This window comes from Gymnogyps californianus, chromosome 11 (genome assembly GCF_018139145.2).
Source record: "Gymnogyps californianus isolate 813 chromosome 11, ASM1813914v2, whole genome shotgun sequence".
Lineage (NCBI taxonomy): Eukaryota > Metazoa > Chordata > Aves > Accipitriformes > Cathartidae > Gymnogyps > Gymnogyps californianus.
Genome location: NC_059481.1, coordinates 15,046,271 through 15,072,433, shown reverse-complemented (window position 1 = coordinate 15,072,433; position 26,163 = coordinate 15,046,271). Strand labels below are relative to the sequence as shown.

Here is a 26,163-nt window from a genome sequence, read left to right as displayed (position 1 = left end):
GTTTTAGTAATTCAGTCATTGCTGACTAAGCTTAAAAAACTTGGTATTAAAACAATTAAGTTGCTACAGAATTTTATGTGGAGATAACCTGGACCTAAGGTGAATGCTGTTGAACTAATGGCATCAACTTCAGTGGACCTTATGAGGGCTAGCTCAGTAGACAGTATTGGAAAGGAATTGATGGATACTTCAGATTTTTGTGACAGTACCAGGGGCTCGGAGGTAGCGTATGATTATGATACAAGCATAGAAAATAATGTAGGATATCATGATTTACTGGATGAATGCTCCAGGGAGAGAGGAAACATTTGCCAGAAAGATTTAAAACTAAGTTCTGTAGGTAAGTGTGCTCTTACTTATTTGATTTGCCTCTTCCTAACACTGAAACAGTGTATTTTAGGCTGATTACTTCAGCTTAGTGTTAACATGTTAGGAAGTAGTGATCTTCTGCTTAGGATTAACTTCACATCCCAATCCTCTGGAGGAGTGGGTATTCTTCTTCCTAGCTCTGGTCAGATGCACTTAAGAGGTAAATGTAGCTGTTCATGGCCTTCCTGTGGGAATGAGGAACCCTTTTCTTTGAGAAGCTCTGCCTAGTAATGCAGGGGTGACAAATGTAAAACATCCAGAGGAGGGAGAGAGGAGAGAACAGATGAGGCGTCGGGAGTCTTGCAGCAAATGCACGGAGTTCTGTGTTGTGCCTGCAGGGATGCAAGGACTGGAGTGTGCTTTATCTTGCGGGTGCTGTTTTCACATCATTCAGCGTACACTGAAGTTCAAGCAAGGTTGGCACAAGCAAAGCAGTAGCAAAACCTTCTGCCTCTAGGAGGAAATCCAGGCTCTGCTTGTTTTGATCAGCTAAGAACATGCTCTGTAAAACAGGGAACTTCTAGTGGCCAGACCAACTTGTCAGCTCCAGAAAAATGAGTGTGTGTTCATGCTGTATTCCTTTTGGTTAGTTGGCAGCTTGCACTGGTGCTGCCAGTGCTTCTGTTCTCCAGCTAAAGGCAGAGCTGGGGCTGGGGGAAGGGAGGGAATTGGTTCAAGCAAAGCAGGCAGCAGCATTCTGGAATCCAGACTAAGTACAGCAGCTGGGAGTGGCTGCAATATGTTTCCTGCGAGCTCCAAACTGGGTGGTATTGCATTTTACCTGGCTTTTTTCTATTGTGTTCATCACAGCTAGCTTATAGACAGAGCACTAAACACTGGCACCTTGTCATCTAAATGTGGCTTAGTGGTTGGGATATTCATGATTCCTGTAGAGGATTTTGAGTCAAATCTCTGGCTTCTATGCAAAAGAAAATTGAGATCTAAAATTTATGGTTACTACAGTAGATACAAAGTGACTCGTGGCAGCAGTGGAAGAATCTTCCCACTTAGTTCTACAGTGAGTAGCAGCCCTTAAATATTTTTAAACCTTTTTAATGTGAGAGCCATACGCACAAAGAAAATGTAAGTATGTATGTATTAGAGCCTTGTTATGCAGGGAACAGTGCCAGTTTTTCCTAAATTTGGCTGATAGTTACAGAGGCTTTTAGTAAAACTTACATTGAGGTAACTGGATTTTGCTACAACAGGAAATGCGAACTTGAGAATGTTAGCTGCTAAACGCTAAGTCATGGCATGAAGCTTTCTTAATGAATTAATAAACACTGCAATGTCTGTTCTGTATAACACTGCAAGAGTTCATTTGAGTAAGTCTTACCACTTCTGATGCTTATCTCACATCTTTTAATTCTTACTGCTTTTGATTCTTATCTTGCAAACCTTTAGATATTATCTGTCCACTCAGAAATGTGCCCTTTAGCAGCCATTTAAAGCCATTGAACCTTTTCTTGCAAAGTATCAATTCTTATAAATTTCAGGACGAAGAAAAGCTCTGCTTGTAATATAGATGATGATTTTTAAAGGATTTAATAAACCATGCATAACAGTCTACCTTTGCTAGATTAACCTTTGGAATATACTGTCCACTTGGGCAAAGTATTTGCTGGTGGTCAGGTATTTTGCTACCCGTTGATGTTTCTTGGTACAGACTACAATGTTTTGATACATTGCAAAAGTGGAAAGTGCCCTTTCCTTTCAAAAAAACCCCAACCAAACCATCAGAATAGCAGTACAGGAAAAAACCCCACCAGAATTGTCATGCAGAATAGCAGTCAACTGGCGTAGAACTAGCACAGAACTGCATCTGACAGCGTCTGCCTAACAAAAGTCCAGCTGCACAGAGATGCCTGCAACTTTTTCCCTGGCAAATGTCTGGGCTTGCTATTGTATTCCCTTCTTTACAGCATTGGTTCTAGCTCTGCTTCCATTGACAGTCCTTCCAGCTGGAGCTTGCTTTCGTTCTTTGCCTCTTTGCTGCAAGTACTTCTAGCTTCTGTGTACCTTACTGGAGACTTGTCCTGCTGTGATCTAGCAATGGCTGGTAGGCAGAGATTGGCTCTTAGCCCTTCTTGAAATGAAATGGGGTTTTTTGGTTTCTATTTCTGTTTTGTAATGTAAGGAATGTGCAAATACTTGAGGAAAACCAGCCAATTTCTATTTTTACCTGGGTCAGGCAAATACTACCATTACTTGTTTATATTCTCCCACACAACCTGTAACCTGTCTCTTTCAGACGTGACAGAATATTAAAGTAGGTTGAAAGTTGTGTTAGCAAAAGTGTCTTTAAAACGAGATGTTTACCTGCTTCCTTCTGGGTTTCAGGATAATGTACTTCCTCCCTTTAAGTCTGTGTATCTTGAGCTAATGGTATCTCACCCCAGGTAGTGACTAGCCCCTGTGTAGGCTTTTTCCAGGTGTGCAAGAGCAGCAGTGTCACAGTGGTAGAGATTGTTCTGAAACACTGCATTTTGTGTGGCCTCAGTATTTGCAGCCTTCAGCAGAATTAATGTTGATTCAGTATTTGAAAGGGAGTGTTTTGCTCAACTGATACTAATAAACGCAATGCGTCTTACAAGCAGGTTTTAGGAACCAGACTAGGAACACTACTGGGGAAACACTTGGGTGTTGGATTCTCTTCCTGAATCTGACAGCACTGAATCTTACTCTTAAACCTAATTTTTAATTATTCTCTTTCTTTATGGTATTTTTATATTGTGAACTTTGTATGAGCATTCAGTCAATTCTCTCCTTAAATTATATTGAAGGTCTAGAAGGAGGGAGTTCCAGTACCACTACTGAGAGTCCGTTACACTTCAGACGTGGAAGCTGCAGCAAAATGGCTAACCCCAGAACCTAAATTTACAGCATGGGCTTTAGATTATTGTATGACTTAAACAGAGGAAGGGGAGAGACAGACATTTTTTCCATTGTTCTTATTAACTTTTTTAATATTAGCTTCAGCGTCAGAGAATGCAGAGCCTACACCTGAAGAACAAGACAAGTCGCTTGACAAACCAAAACAGAAAAAGAATCGTTGTTTCATGTGCAGGAAGAAGGTTGGACTTACTGGTAAGAAATACTGCTTTTACTTTTCTCAGACTTGTTTAGACTTTGGACCTTTGAAAGGTTCTCTTAAGGGGAAAATGGGGTATGGTCTTCTCGATGTGGATTTGAAATAAAACTTGGCCAAAGGTGCTTTCAGCTGGGTCTTACTAGATTTAGTCATTCATGTATCATTTTGGTTTTCAACTTCCTGTCTTTAAAGTTCATAATTCCAAATACTTCCTTTTGGAAGTCTGCTTAGCTGAGGAATTGGATGATAGTTTGCTGCCATTCGCTAACCAGCTTTGCAGTGGTTCAGTGAAAGGGCCTAAGAAAACTTGAGTTCTGTGGGGTGAAGATTCATAAAGAAAAAGAGCAGGAGGTCTCTAGGAATGTGTTTTGTGCTAGTGTATCATGCGATAGGAAGGAATGGTCAAGTCAAATCTTACTCTAATCACTTAAAAATGTATTATTTGTGATTCTTATGCTTTCTGCAGCAGAGGCTCTTTGGCTGATTGACACTGGTGACTGAGATTTATTGCTAGTGAGTGAACACATTCAGGATTTAAAACAAACCAGTATAATTAAGAATGTTGAAATGTCTAAGCTAGTATTTCTGTCCACAGGGTTTGAATGTCGGTGTGGAAACGTCTACTGTGGTATGCACCGTTATTCAGATGTACACAGTTGCTCTTACAATTACAAAGCCGATGCTGCTGAGAAAATCAGAAAAGAGAATCCTGTAGTTGTTGGGGAAAAGATCCAGAAGATCTGAACTGCTGCTTCTGCTGGAATACAAAAATCCTCTGACCATCTGCAGATTAAATTGACTTGAGCTTTTTTCCTTAGTCATCAGGAACGTAGAGCAGTGTATCTTGCCTAGACCTTTTAATCATGCATGTCATCAGATGAATAGATTTTTTGTTTTTGTTTTTTTTTGTTTTGAAAATGACTCTGAACATTTATTTTCATTGCAGTTTTCTGTGGCTGAAGACTTAAGTAAACTTTACAAGTATTATCCTTTAAGATCATTTTAATTTTAGTTGAGTGCAGAGGGCTTTTATAACAAACGTGGAGAAAATATTGGAGGGCTGTGCTTTTCCAGGATAAAACATGCATGCGTTAACTTTGCAGTTTATTTTCTTGTTGTATATAGCTTTTCTCTGCAGCACAATTTCCTTTTTTTGATAATGCCTTGTATGGCACAACTAGTTATCAGTAACTGAATGTATTTTAATCATTATGGCTGCTTCTGGTTTTTTTTTTTCCCCATTAACAAGAGGTTATACATGTTCGCATATTAGCTTGTTTGCACCCTCTACCTATTTATGTATGAATCATTTGTAATGAGAGTGTGTGCTGAGATTGTGTGTTTTTTGTTGTTTTTTTTTAAATTGGGTTTTGTTTTTGTGTGTGTGGGGGGAAGGCTGTATGCACTTCATTGACTGCAGGTTTCATTGGGATTACATCCATCAGTCTGTCTGTACACAAATATGAAGAATGATCTGAAGTATCTGTGCTGTATTTATGTTTATCCACGTCTTAACTTTGATTAAATAAAATTTAAAAAAATCGGAGCCCCTGTGGCTGTCACTGGCATATGTAATTTGGATTTCTCTTGCTTTATTTTCATGGGGACGTTCCATTGGTTGTTCCTTTACTTACAGGGTGTTTATTCAGAGACCGTGTATATCCCAATGCCAGCTAACTTCTGATTTATTTTGTTTTTACCTTTTCACCTATAACTGTCAGAGACACTACAGTTTCCAGAAGCTTTCTACCTTGTGCATTGATACGTTCTGCCCAGGGAGTTCTCCGTGCTTCCTGTGCAGTGTGTCACTCGTGTAGGAGTTCGGGTCGTTTGTGACAACGTACTTAAGTTGGGGGCAGACCTACAGGTCAAACAGATGTGGCCAGTGACTCGGCTGTGGATCCATGCACGTGATTCTGGTTCTAGGAAATACAGCTGTGGGCTTTGTGATCCACTGTCTGACAGACAGCACTGCACCGGCTTCCTTGAAGTTAGGTGGGAGAATGAGAATTCTCAGACAGTTTCTCCAGTGAGATGTCCGTCCTTCTGAGGTCTGAAATCCGTAGACTTCAACATTGAACACTGCTGCAGCCACCCTCCACACGCTCCTTAGCGGATCTACAGGCTTGTAAGTGATTCCCCATTTGGGGGTAGGAGGAATTGTTCTTTTATTGTCTTGTGAGGGTGCTCAGTAAGTTTCCTTTAATTAAGACTGCCTGCCTTGTCAGATCAGAGTCTGTGCCTCAACCATTCAACCACCCTGGTCATCTATGTAACTTAAAGGTTGAGTGGTTTATGTAGTGCCATGTTAACTTCCGCCAGTGCTGCTTATCACCAAACTTAACAGTACACTAAAGTAGAACTAATTCCTCTCCAGATGGTACTGATCTGCAGTTGAAATTTCACTTGGTGACTTGCTGCTGCTTTGAAGCGTTTGTGAAATAAATGAGATTGCATAGCTTTATTTAAAATGTTAAATTTTTAATCAAAGCTGGCTACATCCGTTAAAATTCGGAATGCTCTTTAAAAGCTATGGCTGGCAATTAGTAGATAAAGCACTACATTTAGCATATAAACACTACGCAGCAGAAGGAGCTTTCTCTATCAGATAGCTATGGAAAGTAATCTGGAAGACCCAATAATAGATGAAGTATCTTTGCTTGCAAAAATGGCTTAAGCACAATCTATGAAGCACATGGTTTTTATAGTAAAGGAGGGAATAGTTAACTCCTTCCAGCAAGTTTCGGTAATGGTCTGCCTTTTTATGGGTCAAAGATCCTGTATTTCCTCAGAGCATTTGCTAAACTTCCTCTTACACAGCACAGAGCATGGAAGAGCAGCAGCATCTTCTCTTTGGTGGGTGTTTCTCAGCTTGCTTTCCTCTTTGCCTCTACTTCCCTATTCTCTAATCCTTCTCAGTTCTTGTCCCTTTTCCCTGTTCCTGGTCTTTCTCTTCCTTGTCCTAAAAGTGTCCTTTTCTCTCCCCTACATGCCCTCCCCTCCAGTCTGCCTTCCATCTGACAGTGATACTCCTGGGCCAAGCAGAGAGGAGACACTAGATTTCACAATGGGGGGAAAACCAGTCATGTTTGTATTTTCTGGTATTTGAGAGACTGAAGGAAGAAAAGGCGCAAGAAAAGCGACTGCCTTTGGAATTCACATACTCCCTTTATCAGCACCCGTTACGAAGCAACAACAGTTTTTCTGGCCCTTGATTATACGGTAGGAAACATAACTGTGCCGAGAGGAAACCTGCCTCGCAATGCCGTGGCAGTAGCGACAGCGAGGCAGATCAGCATCGGGCAATTCTGCTTCCATGCCTATCACTCTCAAAGCAATCTAATAAACCGCCTTGGGCCTGGCTCGTGCAGGTTTCTCAGAGTTAAGAATATTGAAAGAGTACATGATCCTGATGTATAAGCTTGCATTTAGACTGGAAATCCACCTTTCCCTGACACTTAAGAATTGCGTGTCATCTTTGTTTGCTTTGGCATTGACTCTGTTGTCATGGTGGTTGATCTGCTTCTCGGTCTGGGTAACTAGTGAAGCTTTATATTTTGTGTCATCAGCTTGAGGTTAGCAGATGAACATTTTAATTAATACCAGCACATTCACAGCACTACAAAACACTTGAGTAAATCTGTCTTCTCAAGATGCACAGTGTGTATTTGAAACATGCTTTCAAGATGTCTTTGTTTCGTTTTTGGAATAAGCAGGTTCTACTCAAGTCCTATAACTTTGGCATGAAACATCTTCACTGTGTTAAAAACATTTCCAACAGTCAGTGGAATGGAGTTGTACCTTAGGTACAGGAATTTTACAGGAAATTTTACATAAGTTTGTGCTAGGCATTGTACTATTTAAATAAGACCCCCTGTCAAACAGCACCATGTGAGCTTGCATCTCCACTAGAGAAGAGTTGTCACAGATGGGCTGTCATCAATGCTGTTGTGTCATCTTACACTGAATATCTGGCTGTACAGCTTGCTGCATTTCTTCTAATGAGTCTTCTCTGCCAAAAAAAAAAAAAGTTGAGCAGGAAACCAGTTCTTTGGCTTGGCAGTCACAAGCATCTAACCGTCTTTATTGAAAAGGGGTGGTCTTTGCTATTTAGTTCTAATTTCAAGGATATTCCCTCACTGGTTTCTACTTTTCCTGAATATGGGTGAATTTTCTTCTGCAGGTGGGAGAAAGCTGGGGCTGGGAGCAGAAAGACCAGCCTCCCTGCTCTTTACGGTTGGTTGCACATACGTCTCTGTTTTTAAGCTGCTGGAGCTATGGAGAAAATGGAAGGACTTGCTCAGGTGCAGCATTACAAAACTAAAAAGCACACAGGGCGCAGTTTCAGGTGCGAGTTGTGCAACTTCCCGAGGGTTGCTGAGCTGCTGCTGGAAGAACTGCTCAGTGTGGGCGTCATCATTTCACCATCGCTCCGGCACATAAGCGACCCCTCAGAAGGCAAATGAGCGGAGTTACCTCTGGTCTTAGAGCTGTCTGCTCGGATCCCCCACCCGCAGTGATGGACCTGTTAAAAGAAGGCCTCAGTTCCTTGTGAGGGTGTATCATCGAGCAGGAAGAGCCTGTTTCTCCACCGGTCCTGACCTTGCTGGCAACAGTTAACAGCCGCTGACTCAGGCAGACCTCTGGCACTGATTAACCCCAGGCAGAGGGGTGGGATGGCGATGGATCAGCGATTGGTTTGGGGCTGAGGACGGAGGGTGGGATCTGGTGCTCCTGTGCTCTGGGTTACAACATCTGGAGAGGATCTTCCTCCTAGGAAGGCGCGTAGCAGCCGGGAGGTGGGGGCTCTCTTCCATCAGCAGGGACTGCTCCGTGTTCAGCATGTCTTTCATCCAGGTAGACAAAGACTCAGATTTTCCTCTCCAAAATCTCCCGTATGGGGTTTTCTCCACTAAGGAGGAGGTGAGTAACAGCAAACTTTTGTCCTTGGGTTGTTATAATTGTTCCGAGGCTATGAATAAGAGCAGAAATTCCCGGCAAGCTAGGATAAAGGAAAACTTCCCAGCCTGAGACGCTTGCACGGGCTTCCTGACTTGACAGCAGAACTGTAGCTGCTGCATTGTCTTTTTTCTTAATGTGGTTATTTTGATGACAGCGTCCTTAAAATTGCACGAAAGAAATGAAAAGTGTTAATACTTATGAGAAGTACTTTGGCTAGTACATACAGTAGTTTTTGTGTGTTTTTGACTGTTTTTGTGAAATCATTAAATCTTCTTTTGATCCTTTCGCTCTCTAAGTAGAGGCACAGCATGGTTTGCACTGACTTTTTTGTTTTTAACTGGATCCCTCATTTTCTTTGTGACTGAGTGCAATCGCGCCGTCACCCTTAAGAAGCCACATTAAATATTTATTTTAATCTACTGTTAATTCTGTAGCACCCAGTCCCTCTTGCACAACATGAACTGACATAAGGGAAAAGTGAAGTCTGAATTGAAGACACCGTGTTTGCAAGCGAGTGGTGTCTTCTGGTCTGTTAAGAGCCTGCTCTTGGTGAGTTTGTTTGGTGGCTGCAAAAGCATTAAACCAGGGCACAAAATGTGTTTCATTTCTGTGTTTGCAGCTGACCCGTTGTGTTTTATTGCGCATACATTTATGCAACGATGCATTAAACATGTAAAAGTGTGCCACGTTTAAAGCTGTGCCCCAAGGCTACGGATTGAGCCAGCTTCAGGCCTTATATTTTTTGATCGCATAAGAAACCACGGTTCAACCTTTCTTCCAAGGAGGTAGCTCCCAATTCCCATTTTCATGAGAACTGAGCCCAGCTAGGCTGAACCTCACACCTCCGAGTGCCTGATGGGATGGAGCCCCGGAGATGTGTCCTCCTGGAGAAAGGGAAACGAGTCAAGAGCCGCATCTCAGAAGGAAAAAGTGGAGGATTTATTTACCATTGCTCACGGAAACTTCATGATTATCTCCTAGTTTCTGCTGTCTCAGCTTATCCATGCAGCTTTAAAAAAAAAAAAGAATTTAAACCAGAAGATTGTGTTTTCTGATGTGGTATTTTCCAAAGGTAAAACAGAGATGGTTCTTTTAATTGCTTCCTAGATGTCTGTGTTGTTATCTAGCAAGTTTGGATTATTTTTCTGCCTTCTCCAGTAACTGTTCTCTGAAGAAAACATCTTCACTCAAACCCTATGAAAAGACAGGCAAGGACTTACGGAAATTATTTAGGAAAATAATGTTCTAAAAGTAGCCCAATGTTTTAGTGATTTCAAGCTAAAGTAGTTGATGTCATTCCTGACTATCCCAGTTACAAATTAACCTGACATGACCTTTAGTTTTTTCTGCAGGAATGTTTGCTGAATAAATACTTATTATCACATTTGGAATCTTGTTTAGAAATTAAAGGTTAAAAAATAGGTTTAATAGCATGGATTTTCATAGATGGTTATTCCCTTTTGGTAAGCTAGTTTTCATAACGACCGTAACTAGTTTGTCTTTATTTGCCTGAAGACACAAATAATTGAAATTTGTCTTTGAACGCTGCAGCACTTTTAATAACCCCCCCGTACAGCTGCAGCAGAGCTGCAGTGGGATCGTCCGTGCTGCTCCCCCGCCGTCGCCGCCGGCTCCGCACGCGCTTGGCGCCGGCCCTGCGAGAGCTGCGGTGGATGAACAGGGTCTTTGTGTCTTAGGTTGCATCTGTCCGGCGAATGCAGCCACAATCTACCGTACATGTGGGAAGCTGTTCCTGTAGCGAGGATGTAGACTAGGGTTTGCATGCAAGTCATGGGCTCCTTGCGTGGCACGAGGATGGGTTATGTAGGGCAGCCTCATTCGACATGGTACAGAAATAACGTGGCTGAGCGAGATGCGCTGCGTTCCCGATATTGTCAGTGGAGTCCAGAGCACCCTTCGTCTTCTGGGGAGGAACTGCAGTGCAGAAATGCCTGTTTCTCTCTCCAATTACATGGTTATAGGGATGAGATCAATCCTGCCCATAGCATATCTATGCTTCAGTTCCCTGCCTGTAGAAGGAGGAATAGCATTTTCCTACTTCATGGCGTATTTCAAACGTATGGGCTTATTCTGCAATGCTCGTTATTAATGAAGGGTGGGCAAATACTTCTGGGGGAAAGGGAGCAGGGAAAGAAACCTCTGCTTGTTGTCCTATCCTTCCTCCAAAAGATGGGGATGAGGAGAAGGCTCTCTCCCACCCCTCAAGGTCTGCAGGGAGTCTGCAATGATGCTCTGCCTCTAGGTCTTAACATTTTTCAGCAGCCGGTCTCATCGACTAGCTTTTAATGGTCAGTTGCTGTCATATCAGACCCTTGTCCCTGATGAATTAAACTCTCTGTGGTCACTGTCTTCCCCCATACCCTCTTTGGAGGATTTGTGGGTACTAGCATAAATTCTTCTTCTCTTCCCCGCCTCCTCTCACTGCTTTGCAGCCTAGGCATAGGCTCGGGGTAGCGATTGGAGACCAGATTTTGGATCTCAGCGTCATTAAACATCTGTTCAATGGACCAGCTCTTGCCAAACATCAGCATGTCTTTGACCAGGTATGTATCAGAGTCTGTTGTTCTAATTGCCACACACATTTTAGAAATATTCCATAAGGGATTTTAGCAACTTGTGGTGAGATAATGAACATAAACTGGAAATGTGTTAGCAGGCAGGCTCTGCTTACAGGGAAAACTCATCACACCTGCGATAGCAAGGACAGCAGAGGCATCAGGGGTCCAAAGGACATTTGCGCTGAAAGTTTCATCAGACTGGCAATTGAAGGGTCTGACACAAAGCCTAAACATTCCTTCAATCCCGCTTGGGCCTTCAACACTTCGTGGCAAGGAATCGGATGGGATTTTAATGATAGGAAGGTTGTGTTAAGGGTAAAGGTAAATACAAATGACCTCTGGTTACAGCTAGTTGAGAGATCAAAGCTGCTAAGGTAGTGTGTTAGGACGGGCATGATGCAAACATGCAGCAGGTCCTGCTTCAGAGGACTTGCGGGTGGAAGGACAGGAGTGCAGGCAGTTATGAACAGGGAGGACGGGCAATCTGGGCAGCCACCGCCGCGTAACCCTGGCCCGCAGGCATTCAACCCCGGCACGAAAGTGCAGGACGTCTTCCATGCATGCAAAGGTTAAGCAAAATGTGGTCTTTCATCTGCCACCCCACCTCTCTGTGTCGCCTGTCAGCCTACCCTGAACGCCTTCATGGGGCTGGGCCGGGCGGCGTGGACGGAGGCGAGGGCTTTTCTCCAGAAGCTGTTGTCAGCCGGCGAGCCGGCCCTGAGGGACAACGCGGAGCTGCGGAGAAGGTGAGGGAGCAGAGAGCCGCTGCGGGGCACGGTGACCTTTCAGCTGTGCCCTGTGTCACCCGGATCACTTGGTGGCACCAAAATCGAAGGTCTGAACGTGGCCGCCTGCCGCCTACGCGGGAATTAACTGGGGTTTGAGCATATTGAGAGCTTCCCTCTCTTAATTATGTCTCTGATTAATCCTTTAACTGCCCACAGATCCGAGGTGTCACCCTCCGCCTGGGAACACCGAGCTCTGCCCTGGGCTGTGCCCAGACCTGCTGCCTCTCTGTGGAGGGCTGAGCTGGGCTGCCCGGGCAGGCGTGGGGCCAGGCTGGCTCTCTGACCACATCCCCTCCGCCACGGCCTTTGATGAAGACGTGGCTGCAAGGGTCTCCACTCCACCTCTCTCACACACCCCCCCAGCACTGCCCTGCCTGTCCCGCCTTGACCATCTTCTGGCATGGGGAGACCCCTCCAATTGCTCCTCAGAAACCGCTTGACTTTGCTAAAACCAAATCTGTTTTCAGAAATTGGCTTTGGATACAGGGCAGTGCACTGGTGTAGGAGTGGGAGGGGAGGACTGTGCTCTGCTCCGTGCTGCACTGGTGGAAAACGTGTGTGTCCATCAATCACACACCTTCTTGTTTGTCCGGAGTGATGCTTTAAATGCTGCAAGCACCTGCCCCGGCAGCAAGCAGGAGCCGTTCCTCCCTGTCTTGCTGGGGTAATTTAGGTACATGCGTGCAGGAGAGGGGCTGAACCTCTGCTTGACACGGGGACCTTCCCTGAGCAGGCCCAGCAGTTTGAACTGGGCACCCCGGGAGCTGCGTCCCATAAAATCATCCTCTCCACGCAGCAGAGGCAGTGGTGACCTGCTCAGCTGCGTGCATGGGCATGGGGTGTTTCTCTGTGCCCCCTGGGAAACCAGCCGGCTCGCCTCAAGCGTGATCCCTTCCCGCTCGCACCCTGATGGATGCCCCTTTCGGTCGTAACCAACCCAGTAACAGCAGCTTGTGCAGTTGTCTTAGTTTTCCTGCAAGGTTTTTTTGCTGCATGGCTTTGCAAAATAAATTAAGGAAGGAGCTAAGAGAGAGAGTCAGCCTCTTACATGCTTATGAACCACTTACGGGCGAGAGCTGCAAGTTTTCTGAACACTGAAGTCAATGTTTTTCATTTCAGAGCATTTGTACCTCAAGCTTCTGCGACGATGCACCTGCCAGCCCGCATCGGTGAGCCTCCCGCAGCTGAGGGCTGCTCAGCGCTGCCCTTTGCTCCCGCCTGGAGAAGCTGCTTTATTTCCAGCTTGCTCAGACAGACAGATCATAGCTGTGACAGGGAATGGGTTTTGCAGAAGCGAGAAGTAGATTATTGTATGTAATGAAAGGTAGGTGCTGTCTGTGGCACAAGAATAAAAGTCCGGGGAAGCTCAATAGCAGCCAGAAAATTCCTGGATGCAGTTTTCACTAAATCAGGGTTGTCTGGTGCCACATAACTCTTGTCATCAGATTGGCGTCACCAAAGATCTTTGTGACTCGAGTCAGGGAAGGAACACTTGTTCAGTTTCCAACATTTTCCCCATTTGCCACCAGAAAATAATTCAGATCTTCCAAAGTTTTGCAAGGCAGATGCTCTGGCATAGCCTCATAAACAAGCATGAGTCTCTGCTCCCAGACTATTACTCTGCATCCCAAATCTTACCTTCACTCCCATGAGGCCATGGACTGTTTTGGAATGAGTGTATCCATATAGATATATAAACATTTTCCTGTTTTTAACAGAAATTTGTATTTGGACCCAAAACAACTTGATCAAAATCACTTGAGGGATGTGACCTTCACAGGAGCAGGGACGTGAACTTGCCCATTTCCCGTCCAAGCCCTGTTCCCGCTGGGCTTTTGGCTCTCGTGGGGCATAACCCTGGTTTGGGACAAAGTCTAGCCTGGCCCAGAGGAGCCGTGATGAGTTTCCTTAGATGTGATACCTTCCTGCAGATAGTTTCAGGTTGAATATGTCTTGTCAAAAAATTGCTGGCTCCTAGCACTCGTGAGTGCTGTGAATGAGAGCACTGCCCTGGCAGTATGACATTGGTCATACAAGTTACAAGCTACAAGTTATTTAGGTTTCCACTACGCTTACATTCAGCTCTGTCCTGTGCATGATTCGTGCTTGTCCTGAGAGCAAGCACTGGCTGTATCCTCAGCTGGGGCTGCGAGATAACTTACTGAGCTTGCGAAAACAACTTAACGTAATGTAAATGCCCCCACCCAAGTTGAGTTTTTTCTCCCAAACCCTCCGATTTCCCATTAATCTGAAAGGTGGGGAGCTGTTTGCCAGGGATGGCAGCAGAGGGCAGCAGATGTCCTGCGTATGAGCCGATTCCCTCCACCTGGGTACCACCGGCAAGACAAAAAGAGCACGGGGACTTGGCTTGCCTCTGGAAAGCCTGGCTGCTGCTTCGTGTCCTTGCGCTTTCCCCCCTCTTCTCTACCGGAGGCTTCCAAAAAAAAGGCCGATTTTGTATGCATAATTTATAGGTGAACTGTTAATCACCACCTTTATGCTATTAATTACATCCCTGTGCTAATAATATTAAATGTTGCTACGTGCCGCTGCTTAGCGCTCTCACTATCTCCTTTTCTGCTCTTTTCATTGCCAGCAGCGTACTCTGTGCTTTAGCCCCAGCAGATGAGGGAATTTCCTACCATTGATCCCTACTTTATGGGCTTCTTTCCATGCAGGAGATTACACTGACTTCTATTCTTCACGCCAACATGCCACAAACGTTGGGATCATGTTCAGGGGGAAAGAAAACGCTTTGATGCCTAACTGGTGGGTAGTTCAGGTTTTTCTCTGGTGCAGCATTATTTTGCATGCTTATCTGTATGTATATATAATTTTTTAAAGATCTGAGTAGTCTTTCAGCAAAATACTGATTTCAGTTCATACCAGATGAGAATCTGTACTGTCAAGAGTTTGATAACAGGATTGAAAACCATATTTCCCCAGCCTTAGCTGAGTTTGCACTGCATTTCGTTGCAGCAGCTGCACCTATTACAATGCAGCCCTCCGGTTCAAAGACAGATTTACCTAAGAAATTGGGTTTTGCTGAGTGACAAGAAAGCAGGGTTTAAGCTCCAAGGAATTAAGTGGAGCAGTGGCACAGAAGTGCATTAAGACAGCCACATGACTTTGGATTATAGTTTGTTCACATCTTTATCTCAGAGCAAGTAAGGTGCGAATGTCCGTGCCCGTCTATGCAGAGCGCTCTCCTCATACCTTGCACCCCCGTGGTGCTTGTACCCCGAAAACCTGCTCTGGATGGTGACAGTTACACAGCTAACCCACGCTCTGTGATGCTCTTTCGCAAGGCTGCACTTACCTGTCGGTTATCATGGCCGGGCATCATCCATTGTGGTGTCTGGGACGCCCATCCGGAGACCTGTGGGGCAAATGAGACCTGACAATGGTGAGTCCATGGTAGGCTTTTAATGTGGCTTCTTATTTTTTTATTTTTTTTAAAATTTTTCTTCCACATCATAGAATAGTGGAGAGGAAGGGTCTGGGATGCCTTGTCTAAAGCCCAGCCTGGGGTCAGGGCAAGAGAAAGCCGCAAGCTAAGTCCATCTTGTGTTTGCAAGCCAGGCAGCATCAGCTGCTCTGTTTCTTCTGGCTGTTACTTTTATTGCCCTACCTGCCTCCCCGTCGTAAAGTACTTTCTTCTATCCACAGATAAACCTCCAGTGTTTGGCGCTTGTAAGCGTCTGGATATCGAGTTAGAAATGGTAAGATGGGGCTTTTTTCCCCTAACACTTGAAAAATATTAAAATAGAAACAGGGAAGAAAAGGTAGGTTTACCTTCTAAAATGGATATCTCGTAAGGTCCATTCCTGTGTTTCCCTCTGAGCAGTCTGTGCAGCAGGCAATAAAGATTTCTAGGGGGGAAGCCTTCCCTTCTGACAAGTTGCAGGGTGCATAAGCTCATTGAGTGGTTTGCTAATACAGCTTTCAGGCTGGAAACAGCTTGTCTGGCCAAATCTGAGCACTAGTGCAGCAGTCTGGAAGCAGGCAGGCATAATTCTTTTTATCAGACACCACAGCCTGTTATCTGGTTAGCAGTTACCTCTGCACTGCAGCCAGGATCTCTTAATGGACGCTGGGGATTTTGGAAGTATAGGCTGGCTGTGCCTTGAGCCTAAAGCAGAGGAAGCCATGAGTTCTTGGGAGTGCAATTCGAACTCCTCATCCTTCTAGCTGGAAAGATGAAACCTGGGCTGTGGGTGTTGTAACAACATATCCTTGGAAGGTGCATCTTCTTGTGGCTTAGTGTGGTCCAGAAGGGAGAGTTTTATAGGATTGTTCATTATGATTTATATGATTTATATAATTTTTTGTATGATTTATTCCTCATCTCTCCCCTTTAAAAAAAAAAGTGGAAGAAGTCTAATATGAAGGGAAACGGTACTAAAAATGAACTGAAAGCCTTTAATGCTGTATGCTTTGCAGATCAATGCTATTAAAGTGGGAGGCAGTCCCATAAAGTGGGGTACACGAAGTGCTGCCATATCTCTGCTTTGCACCCTGAGTTTTATCGCTGGCTGCTATGAGAGCGGATTTAGACTGATGAAGGCTTTGGAAGAAAAAAACTTCCATATTGTTGGCAGAAAGAGACAACTGAGATTCCCTGTAGAATTCTCTGCCACGTGCTCAGGCTGTACATTTCCTAAGGGAGCAAGTGCAGGCACCCAGTTCATGACCTGTTTTACTTCGTGGGCACATTTCTCCACCTGCCTCCTCTTCCCCACTGTCATGACAGGCTCCAGCCACGTTCAGCATCTCCTTGGATGGCTTTAAACTCTTTCCTGTTCACTGTCTGCAGCAAACGGAGTCACTTCAGTGGGCAAACCTGTTCTGCATCCAGATTGTAATTAGGAGGGACCATTTTTCCTCCTGCGTTTTGACGACGTCATGCCCTTGTTTAATGACTGTCTCTTAGCAACACAGTGCTCTTAAGTATTTCAAGCCTGCCAGCTTGATGGAGGGGAAGAAAGAGGGAGTAGGCCATGGGTTTTCTCTAATTGTGTACGGGAAATGATGCAAAATCCCATCCTGTCCAGCCTCTGCTGCTTGTGCGTGTAACCCTGTGTGCAGTAAAGATTTTAGCTTCAAAAACTTCCTTAATCAACATTTTGCTTTTCAATTTCAGGCGTTCTTTGTAGGTCCTGGAAACAAGTATGGGGAGCCAATTCCTATCAGCAGAGCCCAGGAGCACATCTTTGGGATGGTCCTTATGAACGACTGGAGCGGTAACGGGTGCTGCGGGAGTCTGCCTGGAGAGGGGGTTACAGTGTCACGGGAAACCTTAGATAGGGATAAATTATATATTTTAATAGCAGAATAGTGGTCATTGAAACCAGTGGGTACGGTTGAAAGGGATGAAAATGAATTGCTGTCTGCATTTCTCAGGCTCTATCTCAATCCATCTTCGATCAATCAGTAGAACCAGAAATTGCTGCCTAATGAAGATTTATTTACTTATGAAAGAGCTAATATCAGTCTAGTTTCTTCTGGGCAGGGATGGAGCAGCCCTAAGGATGGTGATTCCAACAGAGGATTGATTTCAATGTCAGGAGTAGGAAAAGGATTTGGCAATCACAAATCCCTCAGTCTCTGCATAGATTTAACTAGTTGAAATTGGCCCTATGACTGGCACGGACCATTAGCTGGATGTAAAAGCATTAACTAAAATGGGGATAAAAATACTGGTTATATGGGGATGGCCTGACTTGTTTTAACTATTGCTGACTTTTCTTCCTAATCTAGCTGGTCTAAGAAAATTGGTTTGAGGGTCTGAAAGGGATGGATTTAAATCAGGATTTGGGCACAATGGCTAGAAAAGGGTGGTGATAATATTTCCAATCCGTGTTATTCTTTCACAGATGTGATGGCTGCACAACTCCTAGGATATGGTTAACAGCTTTGCTTTGAATTTACTCTTTCTAGCCCGTGACATCCAGAAATGGGAATACGTTCCTCTGGGTCCGTTCCTGAGCAAGAGCTTTGGCACAACCATCTCTCCTTGGGTTGTTACCATGGAGGCTCTCATGCCATTCGTGTTGCCAAATCCTGTCCAGGTTAGCAAGAGAAAGAGTTGAAATAAAGGAAAAGCAGTGCTAGAAAAATCTCATCAGAACTGGTGGATCCCATCGGTAGAAATCACTGAGCTGTATCAGTGCCAAGCACTTTCTTCATAGAGTTTACAAGTGTGACCCTGCTTCCAAACATATGAAGGCACCCTGGGCCCTCTGAGTTCAAATGCTCATTGATGGCACTGGCGCTGGCACATGGTGCCCTCAGCTGTCATCCTGCCTGCTTGAGCAGGGCAGAAAAATCACCTCCTTTAAAACACCTGGAAAATAAACTGATCAGAGAGCGTCTTGTTAGTGTTTGGTAGCACTTAGCATCCAGCAAGCAGTGGAGAGAGAGTGGACTCAAGCCAAAACACTTTGTTCAAGCATTTCCAGTTGTCTGCATTATGTAGACATTTAGTTAAAACTGAAAAAGATAATAAAGAGTCTTGCAGAGAACTCACCATCTTCTCTGTGCAGGCACAGAGCAAAGGTGTGCTAGCACTGTATTTGTTGTGGATTAACATCCACGCCGTAATGACGGAGAGGGCTTTTGGAGCCCACATGCAGAAGAAGGAATTGGATTATATGGATATCACATCTGTTCAGAAAGATCTTTAAAAGTGTGTGCATAAGAGCAAGCAAAGCAATAACATGAGCAGTAACAACGGGAAGTAAATGGGGTGTGCAGCACAGGGTGGTTAAACAAAAAGTTACTGGGATGGCTCGTGGAATTTTTCCTTTCTGTTTGTTTAGACTGTGATGCTTTTTATATGCTTTTAGGATCCCAAGCCACTGCCCTACCTTCAGGATAAAGAACCCTACACTTTTGACATCAAGCTCTTTGTTGCTATTAAAGGTACGGCAATGCTGAGTGGGTGTAAAGCTGAAATTGCCAATCGAGGAATGCAGAACCGCCACGTATTTCAGACAATTTGCTCTTGGCTCTGCAGTCCTCCTTTTCCATCTTTGCCCAGATTGCCTCTGTCCGAGAAAGAGGCAAAGCTCTTCATGCTCCCTGTTGGCCGTGCAGCAATGTGTCAAGGAGGGAATGCCTCCCAGATGTTCACCTTACAATGAGGAGGGTCCCTGTGGGGTCTGCCTGCACGGGCAGGGGTAAGCAGGGCATGGAAAGAGCAGATGTATGTGGGATTCAGATGTTAACCCACCTCAGACCCCCAGCTCACAGCCCTGCTGACCGGTAGGTCCAGGTGTTGCTCCTGTAGTAGAGCAGAGAGTAGGAAATGGGCAGCTTGATGCTACACTGGTGCCATCCACATGCCTGTTTTCTGTGAAATGCTGGCCTTCATATCAATAGAAAATGTTATTACTTGTTTCTTGCTAGGGATTACAATGATAAAAGAAGTCTCCATCCATGTGTAAAATCAAAAGACTCCAACATCTTTCATCCAACACAAACAAATTGCTTCCCTATTTCTTATTTTTTATTTTCTGCAGGAGAAGGAATGAGCATGCCAACTACTATATGCAGATCCAATTTCAAGGTAAGACTCCACTATCTGTTATTTGTTTGAAATCTTGCTGATGCCATCAGCTCCAGCCTTAGGCAATTTCAAACACTGTTTTTTGCATTAGCTGAAGATCGGACCTGGTGCGTGTGTGCGTAGGGGACAGAGGGAAAAGAGTGGAGGGTGGTGATAGTTCACCCCTACTGAGATGGAAACGCCTGAATGCTCGAGCACTGAAGAAGGGGGCAGCTCTTTCCGCTGCTCGGTTTAGGGTGCTCAGCGCATCGTAAGTTAGGTGCTCATTTGGCAGGGAGTGGTGAGAGCGGTGGACTCGCAGGCAAAGGGAATTGCCTCTTGCCGTGCCAAGGTGCAATACAGCTTTGCAGTCGCAGCTGGTAATTTAGATGCAGGCTCGCTGCTGCAACGCTGCTCCGAGCCCGGGTCTGCCCCGGCCCCTCTGCGGGCAGCGTGGTGGCTCTGCCTCTGCAGGCTGACTGAAGCCAGGAGGTGTATGTACCAGCTGCAGAATTTCTCAATCAATTTTACATTCACATTTGGTTCTTTGCATAGTAATTACCTTAATCAGTAAATCAGTAGTCAGCAAATCAGTAATAAGGAGATTTTTCTATAAAGCCATTAAAATGCTGGACTTTTAATCATGGATCCTGGGTCAGCAGTGCTGACCTTAAAGAGGAAGAAGAAGAGGAGAAATGACATCCAGCTGAAAGAAGAGAAATTTTAAGGGACTGAATTGCATGTTAAAGTATGTGTTTTATATGCACATAGCAGCTCCTGGTCATCATTTAGAAAGCAGTCAGCCAGGCCACAGTAACTACTGAGAACGCAGCACTAAGTAACTGTAGAGGTTGCTTTTAGGCTGCTGAAGGTTCCTGATTAAATAAGGAAACCTTTCTTTAGGGACAGTCTTACCAGCATCATCTCGAGAACGCAATACATCCTGCATAGCCTAATGGCACGCCAGAGAGGTTTGTCCTACATGGCTTTAGCCTCCTCTTCCTCCTTCCTCCAGCACATGTACTGGACCATGAAACAGCAGCTGGCTCATCATTCGATCAATGGGTGCAACCTCAGACCTGGAGATCTCCTGGCCTCCGGCACAATCAGTGGACCCGTAAGTGTTTAAATAACGACAGTCACTGAGAACTGGTCAGCAATCCAAAACCGACTGAGCAGGGCTTTGGGTCTAAGCCCTATCTGATTTGAGCAGCCATGAAAATATCTGCAGCTCTTTCCTAGGCACTTTGGGCTGATGCTTTGGTAGCCCCAAAATCACACTGAGAAGTGGTGGGTTTTTTGTTGTTATTGGTTTTTGGTTTTTAATCTCTCCTGTGCTCCTTTCCCTAAGAACTATTTTACTACAGATGCTAATTAATTTCTGTGCACAAGCATCCACATGGCCCATTTATGCTCTACGAAATGCAGCTTTTTTATTTCTGAGAAGAATGTAAAAAGTGCACAGGTATAACTTTTAGTTTCTCTAATACTACATATTTGGAGCTAACTTCACAAGCTATTATTCCCCTTGAACTGCCACATGGACAGTTGTTGCAATATGTGGGTAACTTGCACTTTCTGAAACATCAAATATAAATCCTGTTCATGCTATCTGAAAGACAGCCTCAGGTAAGTTGTTTCCAAGTTGGGATACCTATACTTCCATTTTGAGCATTTCTGAAGTGCTTTTTGCTTCCTTCAAGCTATTGTACTGCAGATTGACAAGAAAGACTTACAAACTTTCGCCAGCTTTGCTCTTCTGAAGAACAAAATGTAAATAAAAATCCGAAACGTGACTACATAAAAGCACTGGATTTGTAGAAGTGCCCTCGATTTGTTTCCATTCTTGCTGTAGCAGACCCAAACTACTTTTACAGGGTTTGGCACTATGTTAAACACACCAGATAACGGCTGTAAGCATGACTGCTTATAGTGAGCAAGCAATTAAAATGCAAAGGCAGGAAAGCCAATGTATCAATGAATTAAATCAACAGCAAAACTCTGTCCTATAGAGCTAATGTACTTGTGTGTCTACTTCCAGCAGCTAGTAGCTTAACAGCAGGACAGATACTAAAAATTTGTTTATTTGTTTATGAACTCTTGCTGCAGGAGCTGGAGAGCTTCGGCTCCATGCTGGAGCTGTCCTGGAACGGAACAAAAGAAATCCCTCTTGGCAGTGGACAGTCTCGTAAATTCCTGCAGGACGGAGATGAAATCATTTTGACAGGTAATGGCTGAACAAATGCTCTTACACTGCACCAAGGACGTGTTTCCATAGATTGATCCCAGTAGTGTAAGCGCCTGGCAGGGAGATGGGCTGTTCTGTACATACTGCCACGCAAGCACAGTTGTTTCCCTCCTACCTGTCAGGAGGCAAAAGCAGGTGGATAGAAATTTCCCTGCAATAAATGCTTTCTGGATTAGATTATTTGCTTTGCTAAGTACTTAATGATCTTGCTATGCCTGTGCGTGAGTGCTAAGGGGACGACGGAGGAAGGTTTGCCTTTATGGGCGAAAATATCCTGGGACTAGAAGCAGTTGATGTATTGTGGCCACCACAGTCCAAGTTTGCACGTGGAGCAGAGCCTGGCAAATGCTGAAAAAAGTTATTTTGCAAATAATATTTCATTTATAAGAGAGGCATATTCAGTGAAGTGTGTTGCAGATCAAATATGTGGGAAACAGCATGAAGCCTGCTAGAACAGCTGAGCAGCTCCCCTCTGAAAAGGGCTGTGCTTGAGAGCTGTTTCATGCTGGGCCATGGTTTTAATTTTCATCTTGATACAACTAAGGATTTTATGAATTAAAATCTAGCATGATGTTTTGTGATCTAAATCCCACTCCTCATTCTTTTTAATCCAAAGGCTAGTGCAAAACAAATATATTTTTTCCTTTCCTCTCATCTTGTCAACCCCTTTATGGCTTTGAGGTGGCAAATATTTGGCAAGAACAGCCATGAGAAACTTTTCATTCAAGCCTGCATATGTCTTTGCGATGTTGCCTACTGAATTTTTAGAGAATATCTTGTGGGATGTTGTGCATCATCAGATAAGACCCAGCCAGTGCCACACCTGGCTCTAAGCAACTCCATCATGCTGATGTGATCAGAAGGAGTCTGCACAGAGAAAAAAATGGTGCAAGCAATGAGAAAACACTTACAAATGTGACTTAGGGCAGAGAAAATGTGAGTGACTAATGCCTACGCAGCAACCTGAAGGGCATGACGGTGTGATGCTAGTATGTGTTCACATACCTGTGCCTGCTTAATCCAACCAGAACTTTTAGGATTTTTGCCAAAATAGTCTAAAATTTCTCATTTTTTCAGAAAGCTTTTTAACAAAAACCAAAAACTTTTCTGTGATGAAAAAAAAAAAAAAAAGATGTATTCTAGTCTCCCAGTGATGGCTATATAAGCGGTTTGGTAGTGCTGCAGCCAGAGCCCCAGTGCTTCCTGTCTGGCAGCCTATGCAATGGCTTTGAAAATCATGTTTCTGTGAGGTGCTGCCAGTTTTGCAGAGGAAGATGCTGAGACAACTGGAGATTGAGATATACTGGAGGAAGCCGTAGATGATGAAACCGAGGAGTCCCCAATACCTCTGACATCCTTCAGCCTGCCGACAACCCAGCGACTACTCATGCTCCAACGTGTAGGCACCTGACAGGGCTCTGCATAGGCTCCCTATACGTTCAGTGCAGAGACACACTCTTCCAGCAATTCAGAGTACCACATTGCCCTCCAGAGTTGCAGATCTCCCTCCAGTAACTATGCCGGGAGCCCTAAATAGGGTACAGTTAGGTATCATGAACGTCCCTTTGGAGTTACATGCTGACATCCTTATTGGCAATGAGCACCCTGCAGTTTGGGAGCTGCTGGCACGAGGTGGCCAGCTGAGGATCAGATGGGACTAGACCATGACCCATGTTCTTCATGCCCAGAACAAGCTGTGTTACTTAAATAAATACTTTAAATCCTGAATGTCTTTAATCTTTAAAGATGGCACGATGGCATTGTTGTTAACCTGGATGAAGGCACCATTGCCCCAGTGGGACAGTCTCACGTTAATCCGTCTGCTGTGCTATTTTAAACTAGCGACAGTTTGTGATTGTAGTGATCAGGGCATTGCCATTCGCGAGAGCCAGGTGCTGCCGGAGCTGTCTGCTGGGACAGTTTGGGATCTGCTCCTATTTAGTGATGTATGGCAGGTCCAGTACCTTAAGGCACCCTTGAGGCAGGGCTGGTGCTATTGCATCCTCCCCCAAGGCAGTGCCATTAGCTCTTGCCAAGTGCCCAACCCATAATTTCTAGTCTCCTATGTCAACTTTGTGCTCCCCTTGTGGGAGCTATTTCAGAGCCCTAACACATAAAATGAGAAGAATATATTTTCCCCAAGAAGTGCGTCTTGGGGAGGGAGCATTGCAAGGAAAGGTTTGCTGGTGGTGTGCTGCAGCCGGCTGCAAAAATCTCTCTGTAGCTCCTTGGCACTCTGCTCAGGCCGATGCTGCTGGCAGCACAGAGCTTGCTTTGTTAAATGTGCGGCTCCTTGGTACTGCTCTAAATCGTAGCTGACAGCGGAGATAACTAAACTGGACTGAAATAATAAGCCGGCACTCAAAGGAAAGCTGGCAATGAAGCCTAATGAGACAAATGGAAACTGAGCTGAGCCTTAAAGCAAGTGTCTTACTCAAGTATTGCTTACGAATGAGGATTACCCGGCAGGTACTGGGATGGTGTCTGTGGGCAGGCTGTTACGCAAGCACTTAGAGACACTGCTGTCCTTGGAAAAACTTTATTTCAGCCTGGCTGTGAGAGCTGCGCTGTGGGTTAGAGCTGGCAGGGCCTGTCCTCGTGCCGCAATAACTTTGGCTGCCCTGCAGCCTGAGCCCACCCACCTCTTCCTCGGAGGAGGTTTCCACTGATCCGTGCTAAGGGTGGGAATTAGGGTTAAGGTCTGTTCTTTTTAGCTCCCTCTTGGTTTCTTGAAGGCAGCTGGTTTTTATCACATGCAGGGAAGATGATGTATTCCATTATTTTAGGAAAATCCATCTCTAACTATGAAATCAGTCCTTAAAATACAGCATATGTCACTTGTGTCCTTCCTTTGATCAGCTACAGCAGTTCTCCTCAGCTGTTTCTTCCCAGAATAGTCTTCCCAGATGGGCCAGAAGCCCCTGGCTGTGTCCCCTCCTCTCCTTCATCTGCAGCTTTGCTAATGGATGCTGTTTCTGGAGCGGCTCGGCTGGCCCGTGGCAGCAAGAGGTGCTGCGGCATCTCCATCCTAATGTCATCTCTCCCAACACGCAGGAGTAGGGAGAGATTGAATCGTCCTGTAGTTAAAGATGTTGTCACAGGCTGATAACTTCAGCAGCAGTCAGCAGACCTTCAATGCCTGTTTATATAATAGAGGATAAATTAATATTTTGAGTCAGATGCTGAGTTTCTCATGGAACTAAACTACCTGATTTTAGCGAGCAAAACAGATTCTGCAAGGGTAGGTCCTGCTATTTGAGGGGGTTAATGATCACCTTTCTGGCTATAAGCATCCCGTTGTCCCAAGAGCAGTCCTAATGCTGCAGAAGAGAATCCAGATTTACTTTATTAATTGCAAGGCTGGGCTAGGCAGCAAATCAGCTTGCCAGTTAGATTGATGATGCTGCAGGTTAGGTTTGAAAACAGAAATATTGCACATCTTGTTTGCTCTTTGATCAACTCACTGAACTTGCATACTGCTGTGTTTAACATTTTGTGCTTCTTTTTTCTTTTTTTATATTCCTGGGTTACTTGAACTCTTCCAGGTGTTCTTTTTTTTTTACCTCTCATTGCATTTCTGAAATGTTTCCACTCGTTTTTGTTCTCTTTATGCCTTTATTCACTTTTATTCCTGGTAAAATCCTGCTGTCCTTACAGAACAAGCTGTCTGTTGTTTTCTGGCCCTAGGTTACTGCCAGGGCAACGGCTTCCGCGTGGGGTTCGGCCAATGCTCGGGAAAAATCCTTCCAGCCCTGTCGGATCCGTGATGACTGGAGTAAGGTGACATCCAAGGAGGAGGAGGATCTCTACCCCCACCTCTAACAGTCATGCTGCTTTACTCAGATTTATTATTTTTATATGAGTGATTGGAATCTTATTATTTTTAAATATCAATAAATATGTTAAAGATGATTGTGGCTCTCTGGTGCGATAAGAAAAGGATTTCAATGCTAGCTTAAAATTCTCGGAATAAGAATAAGATGATTGAAATGGAAAGCGAGATTCTTAGCTCTTCTACTATATTAATATTTTTTTCATAATTATAAAAAGAGGCTTTCAAGTCAACTTAAATATTCAGAGTACTAGGTTGATGATAACAGCTGAGATTGCATGCTGACTTCTTTTTTTCACAGCTGGAGGTAAAACCCTGAAGGCGAGTTGCCTATGGATGCTAAAAACTTGTAGACCATCCTGAGTAAGAGAGAGTTACATGACTATGCCCTAAACTAATTTGTAACAAAGCAATTTGCAAATGTGATAATCAATACATCTGAAAGCAGCAGCAAAGCAAAACAAAAAAGTACTAGACAAACTAACAACCTTTTAAAATAGTGAAAACAGAAATTGTACTGTGCAAAAAGAACCAACCCGCCAACAAACGACTAAAGATGACCAAGAAGGCTCAGCACTAAACTCCTGCGTCTTAGAAAGAAAATCTGTGCAGGCTTTGGAGTTCAACCCTTACGTTACAGCACTGACGAGTTCCTGGAAATAAACCCCAGCAGGCTGCAGCCTCCAGCTGCCGCCCTCCCCTTGCCCCGGGAGCAGGCGGGTTGTCCCTGCTCCTCCTGCCCTTA

General features: G+C 44.5%; 2 protein-coding genes across 3 annotated transcripts in view; both read left to right on the top strand.

Annotated features, from left to right (window-relative positions):
* Nucleotides 1-5,006, top strand: part of ZFAND6 (zinc finger AN1-type containing 6) — a 38,766-nt gene extending 33,760 nt beyond the window's left edge. For both annotated transcript variants that reach the window (XM_050903239.1, XM_050903240.1), the window contains exons 5-6: nt 3,343-3,456; nt 4,056-5,006. In XM_050903239.1, coding sequence (XP_050759196.1) covers nt 3,343-3,456; nt 4,056-4,204 — 263 coding nt within the window. In that variant the 3' untranslated portion in view covers nt 4,205-5,006. The remainder of the gene's footprint in view (nt 1-3,342; nt 3,457-4,055) is intronic.
* Nucleotides 5,007-8,281: 3,275 nt separating this feature from the next.
* On the top strand, nt 8,282-25,411 carry FAH (fumarylacetoacetate hydrolase). Its single transcript, XM_050903623.1, has 14 exons — nt 8,282-8,383; nt 10,876-10,986; nt 11,626-11,747; nt 12,909-12,958; nt 14,468-14,558; nt 15,098-15,195; nt 15,459-15,511; nt 16,933-17,032; nt 17,730-17,860; nt 18,638-18,713; nt 19,313-19,359; nt 20,354-20,455; nt 21,448-21,565; nt 25,274-25,411. The coding sequence occupies exons 1-14, from the start codon at nt 8,303-8,305 to the stop codon at nt 25,351-25,353; spliced, it is 1,260 nt and encodes a 419-aa protein (XP_050759580.1). The 5' UTR covers nt 8,282-8,302; the 3' UTR covers nt 25,354-25,411.
* The last annotated feature ends 752 nt before the right edge of the window (nt 25,412-26,163 follow it).